The sequence below is a fragment of the Primulina tabacum genome, chromosome 5 (genome assembly GCF_025594145.1).
Source record: "Primulina tabacum isolate GXHZ01 chromosome 5, ASM2559414v2, whole genome shotgun sequence".
In the NCBI taxonomy this organism is placed as follows: Eukaryota; Viridiplantae; Streptophyta; class Magnoliopsida; order Lamiales; family Gesneriaceae; genus Primulina; species Primulina tabacum.
This window is the reverse complement of record NC_134554.1, coordinates 17,883,632-17,909,436: the sequence shown is the minus strand read 5'-3', so window position 1 is coordinate 17,909,436 and position 25,805 is coordinate 17,883,632. Positions and strand designations below refer to the sequence as shown.

The window sequence follows — 25,805 nt, the reverse complement described above, 5'->3', positions numbered from 1 at the left end:
TGACTCGTTCCTCTTGTTATATTGTATTCCTGGCACACGTTATTTCGAACATTCAGCTGGCAATTACGAGTCGAGTTATTCCTGATACCGAAATTATGATTATCTGTTTCTTGACGATTTTTTTGTGTCATATTCACTTGAAATATTGACATCATACATTGTTCGTTATCGTGTCTTCCCGTTATATTGTTATCATATCAGCTATATGGAGGTCAATTCATGGGTGTTTATTAGTCACAACACGACATACCCTACATACTTGGTAGAACAGTTTAGCTGCATGACGATATAGCTCCATGTGTGTTATTGCTCGAGCATTACTCATGTTGTTATCATGCCATTTATTGGATCCTATCCTCCTGTTTTTATTGAGTCTTTTTCATGCATTACATATTTCATTCTTTTACATGTTTATGTATGATTTATGTTTACTGTTGTTATTGTTGAAGTGTCTCTGACCAAAATCCTAACCTTAGTATTTTATATTGGGGGGCTACTGTGGTTGTTTTTGGGCACCATGGTAGGTCACTTGAGTAGTTTTGCAGCACCAGGCGGAGGTTCTAGCCGTGAGCTCATGAGTGAGATATGATTACTCGGTTGTCAGACTTGAAGTCTCCCAATTAGTCCATTTATATTATATGGAGTCATGTCAATTTCATGTAAGAGTCTATTGACCAGAGAGATGCATCGTGTATTTGTTTGGTGTTCTTTAGTTGTTACGGTGGATTGAGAGTTATTTTATGTTGTATGTGATTTGTTGAATTGTGTATGGTCGACATTTGTGTGTAATTGTTTATGAATACATAACGTCGTTCTTGAGTCATTTTATCTTTATAAATATTTTAAATTTTTTATATGTCCTAATTACGAGGAGGTCATTCCGAAATTTTTTTCAGACCCTAATGTTCATTTTAAACCATTTTTTCGCTTCAGATTTAAAGAAAATTAATATTGTTCGATGATTAATTATAATTTTAATAACTGAGCCTCACAACAATGATATTGAGATGAATTTGGTCAATGATTGTGTATACCACGAGTTCAATAAGAGTAAGCATATTTTTCTCCTTTTATATGTTGATGACACTCTTCTCGTTAGTAACTATATAGAGTTGTGGGTGTGGGTGTGGGTGTGGGTGTGGGTGCTCGAGATTCTCAAGGAGTTGTGCTTTTGGCCCAGGGAACTAATATCACATGTGTGTTTTTGCTCTGAGCTGGACTTCAGTCAATAGTAGGGAGCTTATATATTTATATGGTATTAATTATACTGGACTTCAGTCAATAGTAGGGAGCTTATATATTTATATGGTATTAATTATATATATACAGTTTTGATATGATGCACATTCATTGTACTCACCTGCCGTGCTCATCAATGAGGTTATACTCACATATTGGATGCAGTGAAGCAAATCAAAATTATATATTCAATAAGTTAGTGTCATTTCAGCGATGAACATATATGTGAGCACGATGGATGAGAAACATACAAAACTTATACATATGGATTTTTTCAAATATTTTCCAAAATAAGTTCATACATGTTCAAGTTCAGCTCAAGTTCGATAAACTTAAATATAAATAAACTATTTTTCTAGCCGAATCAAAAAGTTCTCGATCCATCTGTTGTCCCCTATGTATCCATTTTGGTATTACTTCTTACATAATTTCAATTTTTGTTAGGGAAACTTCTCACATAATTTCAGTAAAATTATTGTGTGTGTGTGTATATATATACATGACGTATATACAGGGACGAATCCAGGAATATGAGTTTGAGGGGCTTGAACTCAATATAATAAGTTATATATTATTAAAAAAATTACATCATATTGTTCAACGAAGTTGTGCCCTACGAGATTATAATACATAAAATTCATCTATAATAGAATTTACATCTATATGTTTAGCTAAATCTCGTTCAATATAGAGTGTCAAACAATCGACAAGAAAGTCATCCTTCATTTTATTGCGAAGTGTCGTCTTCACATGCTTCATTGCTGAAAAAGCTCGCTCAGTACTGGTGGTAGATACAGGTAATGTCAAAACAAGATGAATCAATCTAGTCAATCAATGACTCAACAACAAACAATCAAAATTCAAGAATCAATTGCTCATAAACAAATGTTCAAGCAATGTCGATCGATTAAAGGACGAAAAATCTATACAAATCACCTTATAAAATTTTTTATAAAAAACTTTTCCAAAAAAATATTTTAAGTTTTTTTCCACTAATGAAACATTAAAAACTTTTTTAAATGACTTATCTAAATATAGTCCAATTATCGATTCTTTAAAATATTAAATATAAAATATGACATCAATAATAAAAATTAAACTAACAAAAATGTCCGCTGGAAGATTAAAAAAATCAAGCAGAAAATGATAGGAAGGGATTTTTACTTATCTATACTTGCAATGGCCCACAGGCCACAACTTTTGACTTAAAAAATTTATCAATTATTTGGGCTGGCCTTGGGCTGGGCACGTAGGAAGAAATTTTTACTTAGATAAATTAAAAAAATGGGCTGGACTACAGCCGAGTACAGCTCTTTAATAAATCCGTCTCTACGTATATATGACACTTCTGAGTTCTGAGGTGGGCTCGTGAGCCAAGCTGCTGAGTCCCGATTGAATTTATCATTACTAAATTCTTGAAATATCACCAAGTCGATGATTAATTTATTCCTCCCTCCTCCTTATTTGTATACTTATTCTTGTATATGTCATGCATTTGCTTTACCAGCATTTTGTATATCACAACGTAACAAGTAAATTTAAAACTGACAAATATAGCGAGGATGTATAATTTTAAAACGTGATTATATATCTCAAATATCAATGTTAGTTAACTCATTATTTATAGATACATAATTGACATCGGGCATAGATACTAATCTCTTTTCCGCTTCTCCCATTTTCTCATTAAACGACAATAGTTTTTCAATCAAATATTGTTCGTCGTCGCCGACAGTACCCAAGCTTCCTCGTCCCTGTTAGAGAAGGAAAAGCGAGCCAAATTAAGAAAATTATAAAACAAGAGTATTGTTGATTCAATAATTGAGTATATATACAAAATAAGATTCAAATTTCTTAAAAGGTTAATTAAGTCCCCTTATTTTTGTTGAGTTTTAGGGTGCATGCATTATATATACTCTTGAAATATTTGACATTTATACGTGCAGGGGTACGTACGTACCTGAAGAAGCATGTTGTTGAAAATTCTGCCGTCATAAGATTCAAAACAAGATCCATTCAACACAAGAAACCCTTCCTCCTCCAACTTCAACAGAGCTATAGAAAATGAACCTTTTTCGCCCTTCGGAGTCGAGAACTGACAAAGTATATCTCCGTTGTCTGATCGTTTTGCAGATATTGCTGACAACGACGACCTAGTGTGCACGGCTTTTGTCGGTTCATTAGTGCTAAAATCAAAGAATGAATCTTGTTGCCTTGAAATCTTTGACAGAAGTTGTTCCTTCTTCTGACTGAGTTTTTGTACTTGTTTTTGTACCTCAGGAATGTATTTTAGCACTCTTGAAATTGTGGCAGGAATGCTTAATTTTTTCTACACGAACATTAAATTAATTAATATATCACAATTGCTATAATTTAAATGTAAAACAAGATTACAAATATAAAGGCTATTTTAATTTCCGACTCAAATTTTATATTAGATAAAAAAAAATTATTACTCCCTGTGAATTGCGTCACCTTTGGCAAGTTGTGTATTTCAAATATTTATTTGGCCCCGTTCTTATCATTTTGGCTAGTTTGTGTTGTTTTTCTCTAGATTAGTTAATTCTTAATTTGTTCAGTTTCTTCTCTAGATTTAAAAAAAAAATCAAGAATGCTACAGTTGACTCTTGACAGATGCAACTCTTGAATTCTAGCAATTTGGAGGGTGATCGAAGCTAATGCAAATCTTAGATCAAATGGAAGATGATTCATTATAAATTTTGATAATTGGCAACTTATAATATTTGAAATATATATTTCTGGAGAACATAAACTTAATTTTTTTAAAAAAATTATTTAAATAGGCAAGACATTTTAAACGGGTGTACTGGTTAGTATTTTTCTTTAGAAAAAAATAATGAATTTCTTTAAAATATACACAAGAAAGCAAAGGGAAAATGTTAATTTTAATCTTTGTCTCATTATTTTGATCCTCAATTCTTTTAACTTTTTACAATTTGTTTCTTTTTTCAGTAGGATTGACGTAATACTGCATACGTCTACGTTATATAGGCTTCATGTCAGCTCTACATCGGCAACACATAACACCAAAATTACAATTTTCACGAAGCAAGAGAAAGGGGAAAAAAGTTAAGAACTCACTGGTTGATCCTCATCTGGAAGCAACGATCGAAGAGTAGCATACATAGTATTAATCTTTTTACGACGATCTCGTTCGGAGGCGTTGTGGTTGAGCTTCTTGGCCGCATTATCTGTGTCCCCTTTCTCAATAAATCCGTCATAAAAACTCGAGAAATCATCATTTTTAGGATGTGCAGTATTGGAAGAAGGAGAATGGAGACAATCAGCATTAACAGAGTTCGGAATTTGATCTGTTCTTTGTATGCACGGGTTTTCTTGGTTTTCCATTGTGTTGGGATCTTCCCAAAACCATCCAAAATTCGAAATATGAGGCGATAAGGCCAGCATTTTAGTGAGTTGAGAAGTGTTGTGGAATTTTTTTTTAAGTCTGAATTGTGCAGTGAGGTCTGTTTATATAGTAGTTTAATTTGACTGGAACCGTTTAAAAATAGTCGTCCCGTAGTTTAAACATGGGAAAATTTTTTTCCCTTCAATAATTTTGAGTAGATCTCTTATGAGACGGTCTCACGAATCTTTATCTGTGAGACGGATCAATCCTATCGATATTCACAATAAAAAGTAATAATCTTAGCATAAAAAGTAATACTTTTTCATGGATGACCCAAATAAGATATCTGTCGCACAAAATACGACCCGTGAGACCGTCTCACACAAGTTTTTGCCAATAATTTTTTTTTCCACTTACTTTTTAGTTTTTGATCTTGATACAATAATTTCTGAATTTCAAATGTTTTGGTCCATCTATCGTTGAAATATTCAATTTTCGCAAAAAAAAAAAAACACTAATTAGACGATGATTAAAGTACATTTTGTTGTCGCAACCATTGAATTATTATAGTGGAATAATTCATAAAACTTGTAAAGTTTGTTCGACTTTTTTATGTTGATTTATTTCAAATAAATTGATTTTCCTTCAAAATAAAAAAAATCCGCAAAATGTTTGCAATTTTAGCTTTAGGCAACATATAATAAGCATTTTCCAACAAAAAAAATGAACATTATGGTAGTAGATTGACCAAAATAACCAAAATTCATAAATTATTGTACCAAAACCTAAAATTGAAAAGTTAATAGACACAAAAAAAACAAGTTGTTAGACCAAAAAAATTATTTTCTCTTTAAATATAGTGTCCTAAATATATAATAAATAACATCTTACAAGACTTTTTCTCACTAATATAGCCTTCACTATACTAACTAATTAATCTCTTATTTAATTTCGGTTTTTTTTAAGTTGTATTTGGATAGACGTACAATTTCAGTGAAATTTCGCATTCTCCGAAATCGAACTTATATAATATGTATGCGGAAAGGGTTTCAAATAACTAATACTACATGTTATTTCAAATCCATCGATTTAATTTTTTGGAAACTTAGATACCAAAAATGTTGAAAGGGAATTAAATACAAGTTATAATGGGAAATTACGTCTAAAGTTTTATCCCTAGAAGCTAGGCCCTAGCTAGCTAGCTACCAGTAAGCATATATTTTTCTTATATTATAATTATACCTATTAATTTGACATAGACTTGTAATTAATACTTAATACAGAAACCACAAACTAATTAATTAGTTACCTCACTGATCAGTCACTCCATTTGGAATATTTCTTGTGCAAAATAGTAACTATTTTTTTTTTTTTTGTAAATCCAATGAATGGCACATGAAGGCTTAATGGTGCTGTTTTGTTTATTGTATATATATTGTGTGTGTCTTCGGATGGGGAGCATATATTTGCTGTCAAAAAGGTGAACTATTTAGATATTTAGTGTTTAGTCGAATCTGATATCGAGATTTCAAGTTTGGGACGAAGTATCGGGTTTGAGACTCAGTTGTAATAATCTTTTCTTCAGCTGGAAAAAAAAATTTATGTTGTTTCAAAATTTTTAAAACAATTTTATCCCAAACAAAAGTCATTTTTAAAACGAAAAGTTATTTCTAAAAAAGTAAAAATAATTATTTAATGAACTTAAACATGAAAATGGTAAATAAATAATACTAGAAATTGGAAATATGTAGCACGAATTACTAAAATTGGAAAATGGGCATTTTTGAATATATTTACTTCAAACATTATAAGTTTTTGGTAAAAGGGTTTTTTTTAAAAGAAATAAATATGTTAAAAGGTTTTATTTCATCATTTTCTGTATATATAACAGAATTTGTGTTGTTTTGTCTAGAATTCGAATATTTGACCGATACTAAAGTTTTTTAAATGGGTAAGTTGGAGATAAATTCTTAAATCTAAACATAAATTTATCTTAATTTTCTACACTAAAAAAACTTTGTTTAAACTCCCTAAAAGAATAAAAATGACAACAATACCCTTATATGTGTTGATTGTAGTGATTGAATTTATTGGGCCGTAAAATAGTATCAGAATCTATGTAAAATTATTTCAAACATACAAATTTATTATTACTATGTAATTAAATATTTGAGTTGGAAAATTTTATCAAATAACATGGATGCGAACCTAGGTTCGAGATTAATTTGCGGGATTTATTCCAAAACTTTGGAATATTTGAAACATGAAGATATAACTGAGGTTAGATATTAATAACAAGTGGAACTTATTAGAGTCCTAAGGTAAAATTATGATTCAAAATAATAGGTTCCTAGAAATTGTACTAGATTCCTCTAGACTTTCCTGAGATCTTAGAGAAATTCAAAAGACAGTAAAAATTATAGCAATATGTTGTATTATGTACCACAAAATGTGGAGAAAATCCTTGAAAACTAAGAAGAAATTCTCTGAACATTAAAGAAGATTCAAACAAGAATTCAAACTCTAGACTAACAACCAAGTTCTAGTAAAAGACTTCGGAAGGAAGATTACCACCATCTTTTAGTACTGAACTTTAATACACCAAAGAGGAAATGCCAAAGTAATGTCAAAACCTTTAACTGATGAAGACAAAATGATAAATCCAATTAAATATGTCTCAGAAAAAAATTAACCTGATGACAACTTATAAAAAGATTGATATCGAGGATCTCAAAGACCTTGCATAATCTTTTTCAAATTTCAAGATCGTAGATCTAAAGATGAAAACAACTGAGAGTGAACCACCCACCATAACATGTTCATCTTCTCATGAACCACCAAGAGAAAGTGTAGGATCTCATAATGCAAATATGAGCTATGAGAATCGTAGAAGCTAGGAACACTTGATCTCAATAGAGAATGATTCATTCAACTTCTAGAAATGAGTCTTATGCGATAAGTTAAAATTTCTTGGGACATGACTTCGGTGGAAACAAAAGAATCCGTCCTAGCCGGAGAATCACTCTTAGTGAGATAGCCGGAAGAATGGCTACCCTATTTAAAGTACAATTTATAGGGGTAGGCTATTTTAACAGTCAACATGCAGAGAAGAAAAAGAAATACATTCAAGTTCTGTATAGTCTTGAATTACATGACATATGTTTAGTTGATGAATATATTATGTTATTAACTAAATATAGATGAAATTCAGGGGTCGAAGAAAATATAACAATGCAACTTTTCTCCGCCAAAATGCCAAGCCCCTGGAAAAGCCTCTTTTCTCAAAGAAAAATTGGCATAATGGTGTCATATGACAACATTACAAATTAATTACAAATGATTAAGGGTATTAATAAACATACTCCTCTGTCTTGTAAAGAAAATAATCTTCCAACAATTATTGGAAGTAAACCACAAAGACAGAAGATAAAGAGTTTTAGCTCTCATCCTTATGCCAGAAGTGGAATAAGTGAAATAAGTTTTAGGAAACCAATAATAGTATGGTCTAGACAAAATGTCAGATCTTACAAATTTGGGCAAAGAAGCGGACCATCAAGAAGTATGACATTATCCCAAGCATCGAGTACATCTCAAAGCATGGAGAGAACACCTACAAAGAAAACTTTCAAAAGAACTCACACGTGAACTAATGAAAGTTTTAAAGATTGTAATTGCTGGACATGTGGAGCAATATGTCACACTTCAACTAAATGTCCAGAAAACGAAAAAAGAGGAACACTTCGATCCGACCCCGGATATTGAAGAAGCAGTTTATTACAAAAATCCTATTCAAGTATACCAGTTTGAGGATATTACCTCGAACGAAAGTATATATGAAGGAGAAGAAGTTTTGAGTCAGAAAGAATCTAATAGAATGAAATCAGAATCTGACTAAAGACGAGGTGTTTCGACACGAAACACATGAAGACTTGTCTAGTTTCTTTAGTCAGACAACAATATCCCATAACATGGTAAAAAATATCATGAGAGAAAATCATAAACTACAGAGATATCAAGGATTCTCTGCAGGACAGGTAGAAAAGTTCTTAATAAATCTTGGCCTAAGAAACAGAAAGAAATCATCTAATACATAAATTTTCCAGAAGGGAAATGACAATTCCAATGGAACTTACAGAAAATAGGATGGAGATGCAATTAATTCCTTATGAAAAAATTAATGAGGAATTACAAAAACTCAAGATAGAAATAGCATGAATCATGTCCTGAATTCATATCGGAGTAATCCAGATTATGATAAAAGCTACTTTTAAACAAGGAATAGATTATTCACCTATTGATATTGCTATATGCGATAAATGAATGGTAACATTCAAGATTCAATACTGGGAACTATCTCAGGAAATCTCTGTGCAGGAAAAATCGTAGGAGTAATTTATCTAAAAATTTCTTACAACTTGGCATATCGAGATTTCAACCGAGTTTTGATGTTGCATCAGAAATTCAAAGAAAAAAGGTTGATGAAAGAGGATATGTCAGGTCTGCTCATTTTAAAATTCTCCTAAACATTTTTTTTAAAAGTTATGACGGAAAATACATACACTCAAAAACATTTAAATAAGTTAAACATGCTTTTAAAAGGTAATCCAACATTGAAATAACAATAACTGCAATTAGTTAAATCTTTAAAATAAAATCAATCTCTTAGTCTACAGATTTAAAAGAGAAACTCGAACCGATAACAAAATTCTGATGAATCATCAACGTAAACCAAGATTCAAAAACATTTAACGATATTTCTTAAACACATGTCTCATAAAAATATTTTGCGGAAAAACACAAGGTCCGCGGGTTATCCAGTGCACCCCCAGCTCAGCCTACTCAGTCTTCGGCACCTCCAATATCCTGATCAACATACTCACCTGCATCATTCACACCTAGTGAGTCTAAAGACTCAACACACCTATAACATTATAGCAAATACATATACATAACATGCAACAATGAAAAGTACTGTAATAAAGATACATTTCATGATCTTATGAAATCGTATGTATAATCATGACCTGTTAAAGCATAAAAATTTTCATAAAATATCTCAACATATCAACATATACGTGTTTGTTTTCTTAATTTGAATTACGTTCATTAGCTGTGACTTTCGTATCATCGTATTAGCCGACGGATCTATCTACGTGTAACCGCGGTACCCGACGGTGGGGACATCAGCAACAATATTACCCATCCACTGAGCCTTGGCCTTACATATCATCGTATTAACGTATTCGTATTAGTCACAAACATGCAACGTATTTTTCTTATTTGCATAAAAAGTCATATACGTGATAACGTAAATGTTTAAAACATGTCAAATCGTGCTTAGGGCGCTGCCAGGACTAAAAGCTCGACCCGAGTGCAAAAAATGATCATTTTACCCCTAGAAACCCTAATTTAGGGGTGTCAATTCAGGTTGGTTGGGTAGGGTCGGTTTGAGCAACAATACTATTCAAAAATTGCTCAACTCGAACCCAACCCGAAACCGAGCCAACCCGAAAACTCTCAACCCGAATCAACCCGATCAACCCGATAAACCCGTATAACCTGATTTTGAATTTTTTATAAGTTTTTTTTAAAGAAAATTAAATAAAATTCACAAAAATAATACTAATATTTTACTTTAAATACATAATAATAAAATATCTCTCATATATATGATTTAAATTTGAAAATCTAATTATAGAAAAATAAAGTATATTTACTAAATCAAATAAACTATTATTTAAAAAATAAAAAATGTTTAAAATAAATAATAAATTATGAAAATTTATGATATAAATATACAATAAATATTTTTTCAGACATACAATATATAAAAATATAGGCATTATTTTTTAGTTATATTTTTTAAAAAAATTAAAATTTTCGGGTCAACCCGGTTGACCCGAACCCAACCTAACCCGATCATTTTTTTGGGTCAGCTATCGGGTCCAACTCGATCTGACCCGAACCCGAAAACCCCAAACCTGATTTTTCGGGTTGAACCATGTCGGGTTGGTGGGTTGTGTCTGATTTTGACACCAATACCCTGATTGACCATTTTACCCTTGAACATCAAAATTTCAACTCAAAGCCTACCAAACACCTCAAAACATTATTACAATCGTTTTTTAGACGTTAACTCGACCCCATTTCATAACTTATATGATTCATTTTAAAACTTGGACGGAGGTTCCGGTTTTAACCCGAATCAACCCGAAACTTAACAAAATTTTTCCCAACTCAAACCATGACTTGAACCTACATGACCAGCCTATAAACCAATTATTTCTAACCCCTTATGACCCTCAAGTAGTAACCGAAGGTTGCTGTAATTTTCTATATGTGCATACTCGAAACCCTAGTGCACCAAAATTTCCATATTTTCGATCCTAGCTGAAGGCCAAGCGGACCAGCACCTAACCAGCTATACTGGGACCATGTTCGAACCCAAGAAGCTCTCCTAGACCAACCCTAGCTAACCCTACTTCCCAAAACACTAGCCCCTTGCGATACCCTCCTAACCGCGCTGCACAAGACAACCGAGCCACACATCAACCTAGCCCTTCGACCAACTCCTAGACCATGACCAGCTGTTCATGGCTCTCTCCCAGCCCTGTCACGAACCCAAGAGGATCGGCTTCTTGGCTGGAAATCGAGCCATGCACGGCGGCACACACCAAAGCTTCCAATCTTGCCAAAACCGAGCCAACCTACACCAAGTACCGATCGGCCCTAACTTAAACCAACCAAGTTTCGACTCCAGCCCTTAACCCTCTTCCTTATAGACATTATCAGCTCCCTAGCACTCAAGTTCGTACCCCCCTTGCACAAGAATCACGAAAACGTGAGTAGGAAACAATAGAATGCATATATCGTATCAAACCTTCGCAAAAATGGCACCATATGATAAATTAAAGGATTTTTCATGCAAATACACATATATCGGCATACATATGGTGTAAATGATGAGAAAAAGAGATACATGGCGTGCATTAACGTTTAAACACTTGAAAACTTGAAGATGAGCACGTAAGACTTGTACCTGAGAGGCAGGAGAGAGACTTTTCTTGAAACCTAGAGAAAAATTGAAGATGGCTACTATATTTTCTTTGAAAAAATGCTGCTGCTGCTGCTGAATATGGAGGGGGTGCGGCCACCATGAAGTAAATAGATTTATGATTTTAATTAAGGAGTTTAAGTTATAATAATAAATGTTAATGGGTCCTTAATTAAAAATAAAGGTATTAAAATGGTTTTAGGACCATTAAACAATAAAAAAATTCCAACAAGCCCAAAAACACTTCCGAAAAATATTTGGTTTAGTTACATTTTTGAAAATATTACCTGAGCCCTCAAAGTCTCCCGAATCGTTAAAATTTGTGTATCGGCTAAAAATAAAACCCGGCAGATAAAAATGCCAAACCAAGGCCCATTTTAAAAAATCATACTTAAAAACACATCATATTAAATAATTAAAAATAATTATTTCATAAAAATATTTTTCCCGAATATCCTCGGTCTCCGTTCCTCGTTCGAGCGTGAAATGTAACTTAAAATCCTAATGCATGAAACTTTAATAAACCATGAATTAAAACACATATTCATGAAATAAACGTGCATTTAATGCATTAAAACAATGTAATATAATGCAAAAGAAATTTAATAACTTGCATGCATGTGGTTCACGTGGACTTCAAATTTTCGGGGCGTTACAATCTATCTCCCTTAAATTGAATTTCGTCTCCGAAATTCGCTTATCCTCTACAATCAAAAAGTTTAGATTCTTAATTCTAGTGTTCCAATAATCCACGATTCCAATGCGCTACTCTGATAAAATAAGCGTTAAGCTGTCCTTACGTCTCCTCAATCCTAATTAAAGTTCCTTCAAAATCCTCATTTACGAATCGCAACTTAAAACGACTTATGCTGACTTAGTTCTAGTTTACCATGACCTCGAATTTTGACTTTTCTCACAATTTCTCATACTAGAAATGGATGTCCAAACTTATCGTACTTTAATTTTCTTATACAATACCCATAATGTTCATCGACCTATTACATTAGCATTTAATCGGTTCAACTTAAGAAATCTTAACATCAAAATTTGTTGATCGACTTCTATCCTCGGTAATATACTAAAAAGTTAAACATGGTCTCAACCCCATAATGATATTAGCCTAAGATTCTTGGATCGAGTCTTTATCTTATGGCTTCAACTTACGTAACTTAACCAATTATAAGTACATCCCAAATATCAAATTGTTGCAAATCTTAAATTCGAGTAGTGTTAGTCCATAAAATCCAAAATATACAATATCGATCTTCTACCTATATAATAAATCCATTCTAGCCTCAATTACATGTTTAAACTATTCTCTTCCCAATTACAATATTGTTGAGGCCTAAGACACTTGGACTTTCCTCATTGAAACGAATATCGCAATCTTACGTATCCTTAATGCTTAATTAACACTAGCATATATAACTTAATAAGTTATCATATGAAGATGATCTGGTATTATACACAGATGTCAGTGATCATTGGTGGACATCGGTTTTAACAAAGCTCACATCAGAAGGAGAACAACCATGCAGATATTGCAGTAGGCTATTCTCAGAAGCAGAAGCCAGAAGATGTCATATCAATGAAAATGAATTGTATGCAGTAAAAAGGGCTTTTGAAGAATGACCATTATTTTTACTAGCAAAAAAATTTACTTTAAAATTTTAATACACAGTTAAGAACTTTCTTGAAAAATAAAATAGAATCTGAACCCGAGAAAGCTATATTATTAAGATGCCAAGCTTTATGTCAAAATTATTTTGATATTGTGATTATTAAATCTCATGAAAATATTCTTACAGATTTTTTAACAAGAGATGGACAGCGGTAATATCGATGCCATCATAAAAATGCAGAGTCATTTGAGAGAACATCTTGAAATGCTTCAAAACGAGTTCAACAAACTTGCTCTAAGTGCAGAAGTTGCGAGTATGCTATAACAAGCCGATAAGAGAATTGTCTCTGATCGAATTAAAGGATGTTTATAGGCTTATACTCAGTTATGGTCTGTAATACAAAGGCCTATCCTCCAAGACATTGAGAAGACACTGGTTTTCCAAATAGAGATTTTTCGAGTACATGACTCTATACATAGAGCAGGGGATTCAAATATCCCTAGCACAAGTGTTAATTCGGGATCATCTCCAAATGAGTTGGCTGAAATAAAAATTTAAACTCCAGATCCTTATCTCGAGTATTCAAGCCAACCCTTAACCTCGGAGATTGAAGGGAGAAAAATCAACCTTAGACCTAATACAGACAAGGGTATATCTAAGGTTGGTATTAATGAAACTGAAATTTCTCCATTTCAGGTGTATCAACAAAACTGAGAGAAATTCAAAACAAGAATATGCATTACCCCAGCCACAATCAGGGTTGATGTATCAGGAAAATATCTCAGGATATGGATGAAACCAAATTCATATCCAAAGATTGTAAAATCATGGTATGAATTTGGGGTTCTTGTCTCGGTTTATACTACATCACCCAACTTCCCAGAAATCTTAGGTTTACCAAAATGGATCCAGGAAGCTGTCTGTGAAACATAGACAAACAATGACTATTTGTTTAGAGGAGATATTATGGAGTTATACTTTTTCAGTACAGCACCAGAACCAGCATGAAATGGCTCACATGAAACTTTTCATTTTATCGAGCTAAGGACATACAAAAATATTCAAAATTTTTATCAAGGATCCTCCAACAGAAGATACACCCATTGTTGCTTCAGTAACCGAAGATAACATCTCTACAAAAAGAGCATGGGGTCTATAGGTCTGTCTGACCGAGATGAACAAATTAAAATTCCCATTTACGTTTTTATCATAATTATGTAAATGGATCGTTCTTGTTAAATACTATGACAGAAAAAATAACAATTTTGCAGAAGACCTATTAGAAAAGAAAAGAAATATTTTATGGAATAGCAAGCTGCCGATGAGTAAAGAAACTCGTTGGAAATTTTGTAACATGGCTCATGTGGGAAGATGGTCAGAAAACATATGCCCGAACCAAAAGGAGCCAGAGTTTGGCAAGGGCTTTAGACCTATATCGGACTAGAAGCATCTTACAGAAACATGACCAAATGGTTAAGGACAACACAAAAAACAATTTTCTCGGGAACAATACAAAAGTAAAAGATTCCTCTACAAAGAAAAGTAGACACGTGATTCAACCACTTCATTAGCGAAGGATGTACCGCCACTAAAAGATGATTCCACTAACTAGTGGAAAAGATGCACCACTCAACCATCTATTACAGAAAAGCCACCAACTAGAGTAAGGAGAAAGTTGAGTTTGGAGATGAAGCGTTATTGCAAGTTTGTCCTTTTTAAATTAGCGCTTATAATAATATATTTCAATTTATTAAGGAAGAAAGGAAACTATGGGGTCAGGCTTCATCCAATTTCTTTGGTATTGATTCATCTTGCCAAAATTTTACGACACGAAAGAATATAAAAGTTTGCAATAAAATCATGAAAATCAACCCATTCAATAATTCTATTATTTGACCAAATTTAATTGAGCTTCAAACAATTCAGTCTTCCAAATAGAAAAGATATTAATTTCTTTGATTTTATGGTCATTTTTTCTGTGATTTGTAATGGTTTACTGATATAGCTCTCCTGAAATTTCCACGAACTCAATCGGCTATAGCTAGATGACAATCCTTTCAAAATTAGTCGCAAAACTTACGTGTTTTGTGTGCGTAACATAATACACATAGATTATATGAAAATATAATATATTTATAATTTTTTCCGACATAAAATATTTTTATGTAATTTTTGTTTTGCAGACGGTTGGGTTGAGTTTTTTTTTTTCCCCTCAAAACCAATGATGAAAAATAGAGACCATAGTTGAGAAAAGTATTTTAGGTAAGTTCAAAGTTATAACATGACCCCAAAAGGTTATTCTAAGGTGTTCAATTATTATGTATAACTAGTTACTCTGCACACGCGATGCATGTATGTACAGTTTTTTTTATCATGATCGATGAATGAAGTGAAATTTGATAAATTATGGAGATATTAAATTGATATTTGAATTGTTGAAATAACAAATAAAAATAAAAGTGTGTTGAAATATAAAAAAAAACAAAACAAAAAACAAAAGTGTAATAATTAAAATCATATAAGGGTAAAGTTGGAAGAAAAAGTTGGTGTCTGTGATTACTATCATGTCCTCAACTTTAATAAAATAGAATAAATAACAGATATTAAGCTTGTCATGTATACAAACGCAGTGTTAGCGCCAAACCAAAGTCATTTTCCCCTCCTTGGACGTCTTCTTGTGTAGGTGGTGGGGCTGGAAAAATCTCCTAAAATCTTGACTCATCTCGAATCTCGTCCTGAAAATATCCCAACTTGCGTGTTTCTCGATCCAAGTTTTCCTGTCCCGATCGATCTCGGGAGGGGGATCAGGCAAGTAACTTCCACCCGATGGGATTCTCATCCCAATCCCGAAATAATAGTATTCATAATTTAATATGTTATTAGGCTGAGACTCATTCAGCTCTTTTAGAAAGGGGGTAGCCCATATATGATACTTTTAGGATTTAAATTAAATGATTACCTAATCTATTTAAATTTTCTTATTCTAATTTATGTTAGAAGATATATTTTAAAATAGCCATAAATATTAAATATTATATAATATAACCTTTAATATTTTAAAACTCCTAAAATATTTTTTCATTTACTCTTTTCACGTCTTAATTAATTACAACTTTTAGTAAAATAAGAATTATTTGACATGCGCTAAACTAAATAATTCCCTTGTAAATATCAACTTTATATATTAAATTCATTTTAGTAATAATTTTGACGAATAAGATATTTAGATTATATGAGTAAAAAATCATTATGAAGATTTTATAAATTCAAAATATTTGAATTATATTTTTTCGATTTATTCTTTTCTGGGAAAAAATATACCTTTTTAATTAAATTATTTTTAATTTGCGCATTGATCGCTTGAGAGTTTTCCGTTGCATTAATGGTCTATTTGTTATTGTGCTTTCTATTAGTATTTGTGCTCGTATGGTTTTCTCGCAGTTTCTTTTTTATGGCTCTATGGTGCACGCAACGTGTTTGATTCTTTACCACACATACATGTTGCTTACTCTCTGTGCTCCTAGGTAGTGGGTCGTGGGTAGGCAAAAGAATTAGTGAGACTTGTCCACAACTATTTTTGATGTTGTGAAGATTTTACTGTGTCTCCGTAAAAATTATTTATCGTCATATTATCTTCTTACCCGAAAGGATTCCAAAAATTCGAGTCCCAAAATTTACCAGGTACGAGATCAAGAAAAAAAAAAAGACCCTCAATTCTTACCGAGACGAGGATTTGGTAGGAGGGTTACAGGATGAGTCCCTACTCGATCCCATGTTGTAGCTGGTACTGCCTTAACCAAGAACCATATCATTTATCACAATGTTTTTAAAACTAGACTGGTTGGTTCGACTAGAAACAGGTCACGGGTCTGGTTTGAACAGAGTCTAACAAACGTTCCACATTCAAACCGATCATAAATGGTCGGCCCGGTCGTGAACCAATGAATCGATTAATAATCAGTCCGACTGATACATCCCTTCTTAATTTTTTAAATTTTTTTTAGAACTTGATTATTTTCTCATACTCCTTGAAAAAAATTATTTCTTATATTTTAAATTTTATTTTAGTCAGTGATTGGTTTTGATACTGTTGCTATACAAAACATGTTTTTCTCAACTCTAAAGAAATGGTCGGACCATAAATAGTGCGAAAAACGGTCTGATGGTTAAATTTTGATTGTTATATACTCATATATATAAAGTCAATATATATCAATATTGAGATTGAATATGATTTTTATATTGTTCATGGTGTATTGAGAATGAATATATGTCTAAATAGTGATAGTAAGATCTGTAGGTAGAAGTAGTGTAGTGAAGTTGGTGGAAAATGAGATGAAAATATGGTAGTTCTTACAAGTTTTAGCATAATCATTTGAATATTGATCTAAATTGTGTGAGGCCATAACCATTAGAAAACTAAGATATAATGCTATAACTTTCATGTTTTGGGTTTTGCCCAAATCATTGTGGAAGACAAGCCAAAAGTGCCCCGAAGTGTGTCGTGTATACCGTCATTCTCTCACTGATACATGTTAGGAGAATAAGCATAACTTTTTATTCAGACCTCCAAATGACCTGAAACCAATTGGAGATTCAAGCCAAGACATAGAGCTACAACTTTCATGTTACCACTTTTTCCGATTATGAACGAAAGAGCCGTTTCTATAGCGATCTTTGATGAAATACTGCGCAGGGCATAATATGTGACGCCCGAGCGGTAGAAAATTACTGCCCGAGCGCCGGTGCTTGAAAACTTCATCTTTTGGGCAGAAAGTTCCGCGGAGCGCCGCCTTATATATAATAAGATAAGTTTCGACTTTTCTAAGCACTTCCATCATTTTTTCAATCCTTTTCACGGCATAAGATCGAGAGTAACAAGAAACCTTCCTCCCAAAAAGTCCTTTTCTTCTTCTCCTTCATCATTTTGAGGTTAGAAGTTCATTCTCCATCACAAGAACATCATAGAGGTGTAAGTTTTCTTCTCTTTTAGTTGTTCTACATGTAGAGGATTGATTTTCACCTAGTATATACATAGTGATGGGTTTATTGATGTATTTGACAGTATAGGAGCGAAAAACATCGTCTCAAACTAGTGTTCTTATGCTTGGACTGTAAGTTGGCATGTTCTTGAAGTAATACATGAGTAATATTATAATTTCAAATACTTCCCATTGATTATTGCTATATGTACATTGTTAGTATCTTATTGATGAAAACATAGCACCATATTCCATTGTTATGTATTAAATATGTAAGAAACTCATGAATATTGATGATGAGTGCTATGTTATGAACATGAACATGAACATGAACATGAAAGGAAAATGATTGATTTTTACATAATATAGAGCTTGTTGACATCATAGGTGGTTTTAAGTCCACCAAAGTTATTGGCCAATATATGTTCATGGGGCGTGGGGTTGCCAAAGGTTGCTCCCTGACGTCAAACACAGTAGTAAATATATAATAAAGCAAGCACGGTAGTACAGGTCAACTAATGAGGCTCAAGTACAAAAATGAACATGAATATATGCTATGGTATGACATGGTTTAAAGATTCATTGTTGTCACGACTTGATATGTATGTTTCTTCTACGCATATTGATACGTACAAGTGCCAACTTATTGAGTTTTATAAACTCACGTAGCTCATGTATTACAGGATCGGGTATTGAAGAGACGTAGGATGCCGGTTCGCCAATGGATGCTTGTGACGTGCCTTACCTCGACAAGAAGCGGGACATCTTATTGTATAGCTTCCGCGTATGTATTGTAGTAAATTTTATGTCAGGGTTTGAAACAAGTTCCATGTTATGTATGCTGATACAGAGTATGTTTGTATATGAGAATATGTTTATAAGTGTGTATAAATAGTATTACTTGAGTTTTTGGTGTATACAAAATATAGGGACATCATGCCAAAATTTTTATAAACCGTCAAAGTGATGCCTCTTGTTTGATTTGCTTCATACTAGAGTTATATCATTCAAACCTTATTTTGATTATGGTAATTATGCTAAGTATAGAATAAGGGTGTGACATTTTAGTTTGTCGGAGCCCACGGTTCTTCGACAAGGAAGACACTGCACTTCATCCATACATGGGGAATTCGGCAAGTAAGTATCTTTGTATCCCATAGTTTATGCTAAGTTATGTGTTTACGTGACCTATATGTAGGTTAAGATAAAAGACGATGCCACCTAAACGCAAGGTACATGAAGGAGAATCATCTAAAGGCAAGGCCCTAGCAGTAGAAGGTGAGGGCAGTGCGCCAAGACCTGTAGATGATTTTGCTCAACTGCTCCAACAACAAGCGAAAGTCCATGGGGAGCGGATACAACAATTACATGAGATGCAATGGACTACTCATGAGCAGGCACACGGACAAGCCATGATACCTAGACAAGGGCATGTTCAAACAGATGTATATGATCGCTTTCGACGTCTGAATCCTCCTGAATTCATGGGAAGCACCGATCCGGCAGTAGCAGAAGAATGGATTAAATCATTGGACTAAATCTTCTCCTACCTTCATATGGAAGTTGCAGACAAAGTAACATGTGCCATATTTCTAATAACAAAGTATGCAAGAATATGATGGGAGAGTGCAAGGGTGGAATTATCTGCGATACCATTGACATGGGAAACTTTCAAAACCGTGTTTTACAACAAATATTTCAGTAAAGATGTACGAGCCAAAAAAGCCAGTGATTTCCTTAATCTGAAGCAAGGAACCATGTCAATGGCGGAATACATACAACAATTCGAGGCGGGAGTCCAATATGTACCATATATTGCACATGATGACACAAGTAAGGCCGAACACTTCATGCTTGGACTTCGCTCTGAAATTAAAAGAAATGTACGGATGTCGAAAGTTGTTACATACGGGGAGATAGTAAAAAGAGAACTTATGGCAGAACAGGATGAACAAGACATTGACAGAGACAGGCAACAGCGACGGCAACAGTACTTTCAAAAGAGCCAAGGAACATGACAAGGCAAAAAGACTGATAACAAAGGTACTCGACCAGATGAACCCCGTGGCAAGGGTCCCCCTCCACGTAAAGAACAAGACAGGCCACCTTGTCCTAAATGTGGCAAACTCCATGGCGGTGAATGTATGCAAGGTTCCAATGTTTGTTATCGTTACAAAAATCCAAGGCATCTCGCCAGGAATTGTCCAAAAAGTTCAGAGAAAGTACAGGGACGCCTTTTCTCCATGACTAATGAGGAAGTGGATGCGGATACATCGATGATCACTGGTATGTTCTTGATTTCTGGTATCGCTGCTATTGTTTTACTAGATTTAGGAGCCACACATTCCTTTATTTTGGAATCGTTTGTAAGGAGACTGGGCATTATAGCAAGTACAACAGAGACACAACTCGCCATAGCCTTACCTTTAGGGCAAGAATTACAGACGGATCAGATTGTGTGAGGGTGTCCAATATATGTCCAAGGCCATCAGATGTATGCCAATTTAATAGTTCTTAACAAGACTGATTTTGATGTGATACTGGGAATGGATTGGCTCTCGAAGTACAGAGTTACTATTTATTGTGGCATAAAAATGATCAAGTTTGCACCAGTATGAGCTGAACCATTCACAGTAGCAAGTGCAGGTATATCCTTACCTCTTCGGATAATCTCTTGTATGAAGGCTTGTAAATTACAACAGAAGGGGTGTCAAGGATATTTAGCATCTGTGTTAACTATTGATCCACCGATTCGTGAATTAAAAGATACAGATGTTGTGTGTGAGTTTCCAGAAGTATTTCCTGATGATGTAACAAGCTTACCCCTAGATAGGAAATCGAATTTGTAGTTGATGTTGTGGCAGGAACTCATCCGATCTCAAAAGCTCCTTATCGATTAGCTCCTACAGAAATGAAAGAATTGAAAGAACAGTTACAAGAGTTACTTGATAAAGGGTTTATTAGACCGAGTTTTTCACCGTGGGGTGCACCTGTTTTATTTGTGAAGAAGAAAGACGGTACCCTTCGTCTATTTATTGATTATCGGGAGTTGAACAAGGTGACAATCAAAAATAAATACCCACTCCCCAGAATTGATGATTTGTTTGATCAATTACAAGGAGCTGCCATCTTTTCGAAGATTGATTTACAATCAGACTATCATCAACTAAAAGTGAAATCAGATGATATCTCAAAGACTGCCTTCCGAACCAGGTACGGGCATTATGAATTTCTTGTAATGCCATTTGGACTAACAAATGCACCAGCAGCTTTTATGGATTTAATGAACAGAATTTTCAAGCTATTTCTAGACAAGTTTGCGATTATGTTTATAGATGATATTCTCATCTACTCACGAACTGTAAAGGAGCATCGAGAACATCTGAAATTAGTTTTGCAAACTTTGAAGGATAAACATTTATATGTCAAATGGAAGAAATGCAAATTTTGGCTTGAACAAGTAGCATTCTTAGGCCATATTATCTCAAAAGAAGGCATATCAGTGGATCCAAGCAAGATTGAAGCTGTTAATAACTAGCTACGACCTACCACTGTTACCGAGGTACGTAGTTTTCTTGGGTTAGCTGGTTATTACCATCGGTTTATAGCGGGATTTTCTAAGATAGCATTGCCTTTGCCTGCTTTAACACGAAAGAATGTGAAATTTGTATGGAACGAAGCATGTGATCACAGTTTCCAAGAGTTAAAGGCAAAATTGACATCAGCACCAGTCCTTGCTATACTAGAAGGACCATGAGATTTTGTGGTATATAGTGATGCTTCGAAACAAGGTTTAGGAGCAGTTTTAATGCAGCACCGGAAGGTGATCGCTTATGCCTCAAAACAATTGAAGGAATATGAAAAGAATTATCCCACACATGATTTAGAACTGGAAGCAGTGGTATTTGCGTTGAAAATATGGCGCCATTATCGGTATGGTGAACGGTGTGTAATATATACGGACCACAAGAGTTTGAAATATTTATTCACACAAAAAGAACTGAATATGCGACAACGACGTTGGTTGGAATTGGTGAAAGATTATGATTGTGTTATTAATTATCATCCAGGTAAAGTCAATGTTGTTGCAGACGCGTTAAGTCGAAAGTCCAGTTCTATATCCACAATGCAAGTACAAGAACAAATCCTATGTGATTTACAGAATTTGAAGATTGATGTTATGCCAAAGGGCACTGCAATTCAATTATCATCTCTCATGGTTCGACCAACACTTGCAGACATGATCAAGGTCGAACAAAATGCAGATAATGAATTCCAGCAATTGAGACAGCGATTGAGGATAAAGGACATTCAAACTTTGAATTGAATGGGGAAGGAATATGGACATATCGGGGTAGATTGTGTCTGCCAAAACAAGGACCGATCAGAAACGACATTCTTATTGATGCTCATGCTACTCCCTATTCGATCCATCCAGTAGGCACAAAAATGTACAAAGATTTGAAACCATTATTTTGGTGGCCAGGTATGAAAAAGGACATTGCTCAATTTGTTGCACAATGTCTAACTTGTCAACAGGTCAAGACTGAACATCAAAGACCAGCAGGACTCCTGAAACCATTGCCTATTCCTGAATGGAAATGGAAACACATCACGATGGATTTCATTTTTGATTTGCCAAGAACACAAAGAGGGTTCAATGCTATATGAGTTATTGTGGATCGACTTACGAAATCAGCTCACTTTTTTCCTGTGAAGACCACATACAAGATGAATCAATATGCTGAAGAATACATCAAAGAGATAGTGAGGCTTCATGGCATCTCAGTGTCCATTGTATTTGACAGAGATCCAAAATTTACGTCTGCATTTTGGAAGAGTTTACATCATTCCATGGAACTCGATTAGCATTTAGTACAACATTCCACCCTCAAACTGATGGACAATTAGAACGAGTGAATCAAATCTTAGAATATATGTTGAGGGCCTGTACTATTGACTTTCCAGGTAGTTGGGATAGTAAACTACCGTTGGCTGAGTTTACATATAACAATAGCTATCAATCAAGCATTGGAATGGCACCATATACTGCATTATATGGTAGAAAATATCGCTCTCCAGTACATTGGGATGAAATAGGAGAAAGAAAGTTATTAGGCTCTGAATTGGTACAACAGACAGCAGAGTTGGTAACCAAGATCAGAGAAAGGATGCACACTGCCCAGAGCCGACAGAAAAGCTATGCTGATGTGCGACTTCGTCGACTGGAATTTCAGGTCGGTGACCATGTATTTGTAAAGATATCACCATTGAAGGGCATTTTGCGTTTTGGTAAGAAAGAAAAATTGAGTCCAAGATATATTGGTCCATTTGAAATCTTGGAAAGAATAGGAGACAGGGCCTACCGAGTTGCTTTACCACCGAATTTGTCAAATGTTCATGACGCTTTTCATGTTTCCTTGCTACGAAAGTATTTGGCCAATCCTTCTCACGTTCTTCATTATGAACCATTGGATCTTGCATCAAATCTCTCGTATGAAGAACGGCCGGTCCAAATCCTCGACAGGAAATCAAAAGTGTTACGAGGCAAGAAAATACCTTTGGTGAAACTACTATGGCACAATCATGCAATTGAAGAAGTAACTTGGGAGCGAGAAGACGAGATTCAACAGAGATATCCTGAACTATATGGTACATCAAATTTCGAGGAAGACATTCTTTGAAGGAGGGGAGAATTGTAATGCCCGGTTACTCTAACAAATGATAATAATGCGCTTATGTCATTTATTATGTAGTTATTTAGCTCATTAGATTTTACGTGATGATTGATGTATCAATATTGAGATTGAATATGATTTTTATATTGTTCATGGTGTATTGAGAATGAATATATGTCTAAATAGTGATAGTAAGATCTGTAGGTAGAAGTAGTGTAGTGAAGTTGGTGGGAAATGAGATGAAAATATGGTAGTTCTTATGAGTTTTAGCATAATCATTTGAATATTGATCTAAATTGTGTGAGGCCATAACCATTAGAAAGCTAAGATATAATGCTACAACTTTCATGTTTTTGGTTTTGCCCAAATCATTGTGGAAGACAAACCAAAAGTGCCCCGAAGTGTGTCGTGTATACCGTCATTCTCTCACTGACACATGTTAGGAGAATAAGCATAACTTTTTACTCAAACCTCCAAATGACCTGAAACCAATTGGAGATTCAAGCCAAGTCATAAGGCTACAACTTTCATGTTTATCACTTTTTCAGATTATGAACGGAAGAGCCGTTTCTGGAGCGATCTTTGATGAAACAGTGCGCAGGGCAGAATATGTGGCGCCCGAGCGCCGGTGCTTGAAAACTTCATCTTTTGGGCAGAAAGTTCCGCGCTCGAGCGGTAATATATTACTGCCCGAGCGCCGCCTTATATATAAGAAGATAAGTTTCGACTTTTCTAAGCACTTTCATCAGTTTTTCAACCCTTTTCACAGCATAATATCGAGAGAAACAAGAAACCTTCCTCCCAAAAAGTCCTTTTCTTCTTCTCCTTCATCATTTTGAGGTTAGAAATTCATTCTCCATCACAAGAACATCATAGAGGTGTAAGTTTTCTTCTCTTTTAGTTGTTCTACATGTAGAGGATTGATTTTCACCTAGTATATACATCGTGATGGGTTTATTGATGTATTTGACAGTATATGAGCGAAAAACATCGTCTCAAACCAGTGTTCTTATGCTTAGACTGTAAGTTGGCATGTTCTTGAAGTAATACATGAGTAATATTATGATTTCAAATACTTCCCATTGATTATTGCTATATGTACATTGTTAGTATCTTATTGATGAAAACATAGCACCATATTCCATTGTTATGTATTAAATATGTAAGAAACTCATGAATATTGATGATGGGTGCTATGTTATGAACATGAACATGAAAGGAAAAAGACTGATTTTTACATGATATAGAGCTTTTTGACATCATGAGTGGTTCCACCAAAGTTATTGGCCAATATATGTTCATGGGGCGTGGGGTTGCCAAAGGTTGCTCCCTGACGTCCAACACAGTAGTAGCTATATAATAAAGCAAGCACGGTAGTACAGGTCAACTAATGAGGCTCAAGTACAAAAATGAACATGAATATATGCTATGGTATGACATGATTTAAAAATTCATTGTTGTCACAACTTGATATGTATGTTTCTTCTACGCATATTGATACGTACAAGTGCCAACTTATTGAGTTTTATAAACTCACGTAGCTCATGTATTACAGGATCAGGTAGTGAAGAGACGTAGGATGCCAGTTCGCCAATGGATGCTTGTGACGTGCCTTACCTCGACAAGAAGCGGGACATCTTATTGTATAGCTTCCGCATACGTATTGTAGTAAATTTTATGTCAGGGTTTGAAACAATTTCCATATTATGTATGATGATACAGAGTATGTTTGTATATGAGAATATGTTTATAAGTGTGTATAAATAGGATTGCTTGAGTTTTTGGTGTATACAAAATATAGGGACATCATGCCAAAATTTTTATAAACCGTCAAAGTGATGCCTCTTGTTTGATTTGCTT

General features: G+C 34.2%; 1 protein-coding gene across 1 annotated transcript; it reads right to left on the bottom strand.

The window, feature by feature from the left end:
• Positions 1-2,635: 2,635 nt before the first annotated feature.
• On the bottom strand, positions 2,636-4,696 carry LOC142544901 (transcription factor ORG2-like). Its single transcript, XM_075651923.1, has 3 exons — positions 4,342-4,696; positions 3,200-3,568; positions 2,636-2,993 (listed from the first exon to the last, which is right to left on the bottom strand). Exons 1-3 carry the CDS (start codon positions 4,666-4,668, stop codon positions 2,832-2,834), a joined length of 858 nt encoding a protein of 285 aa, XP_075508038.1. The 5' UTR covers positions 4,669-4,696; the 3' UTR covers positions 2,636-2,831.
• Between the last annotated feature and the right edge of the window lie 21,109 nt (positions 4,697-25,805).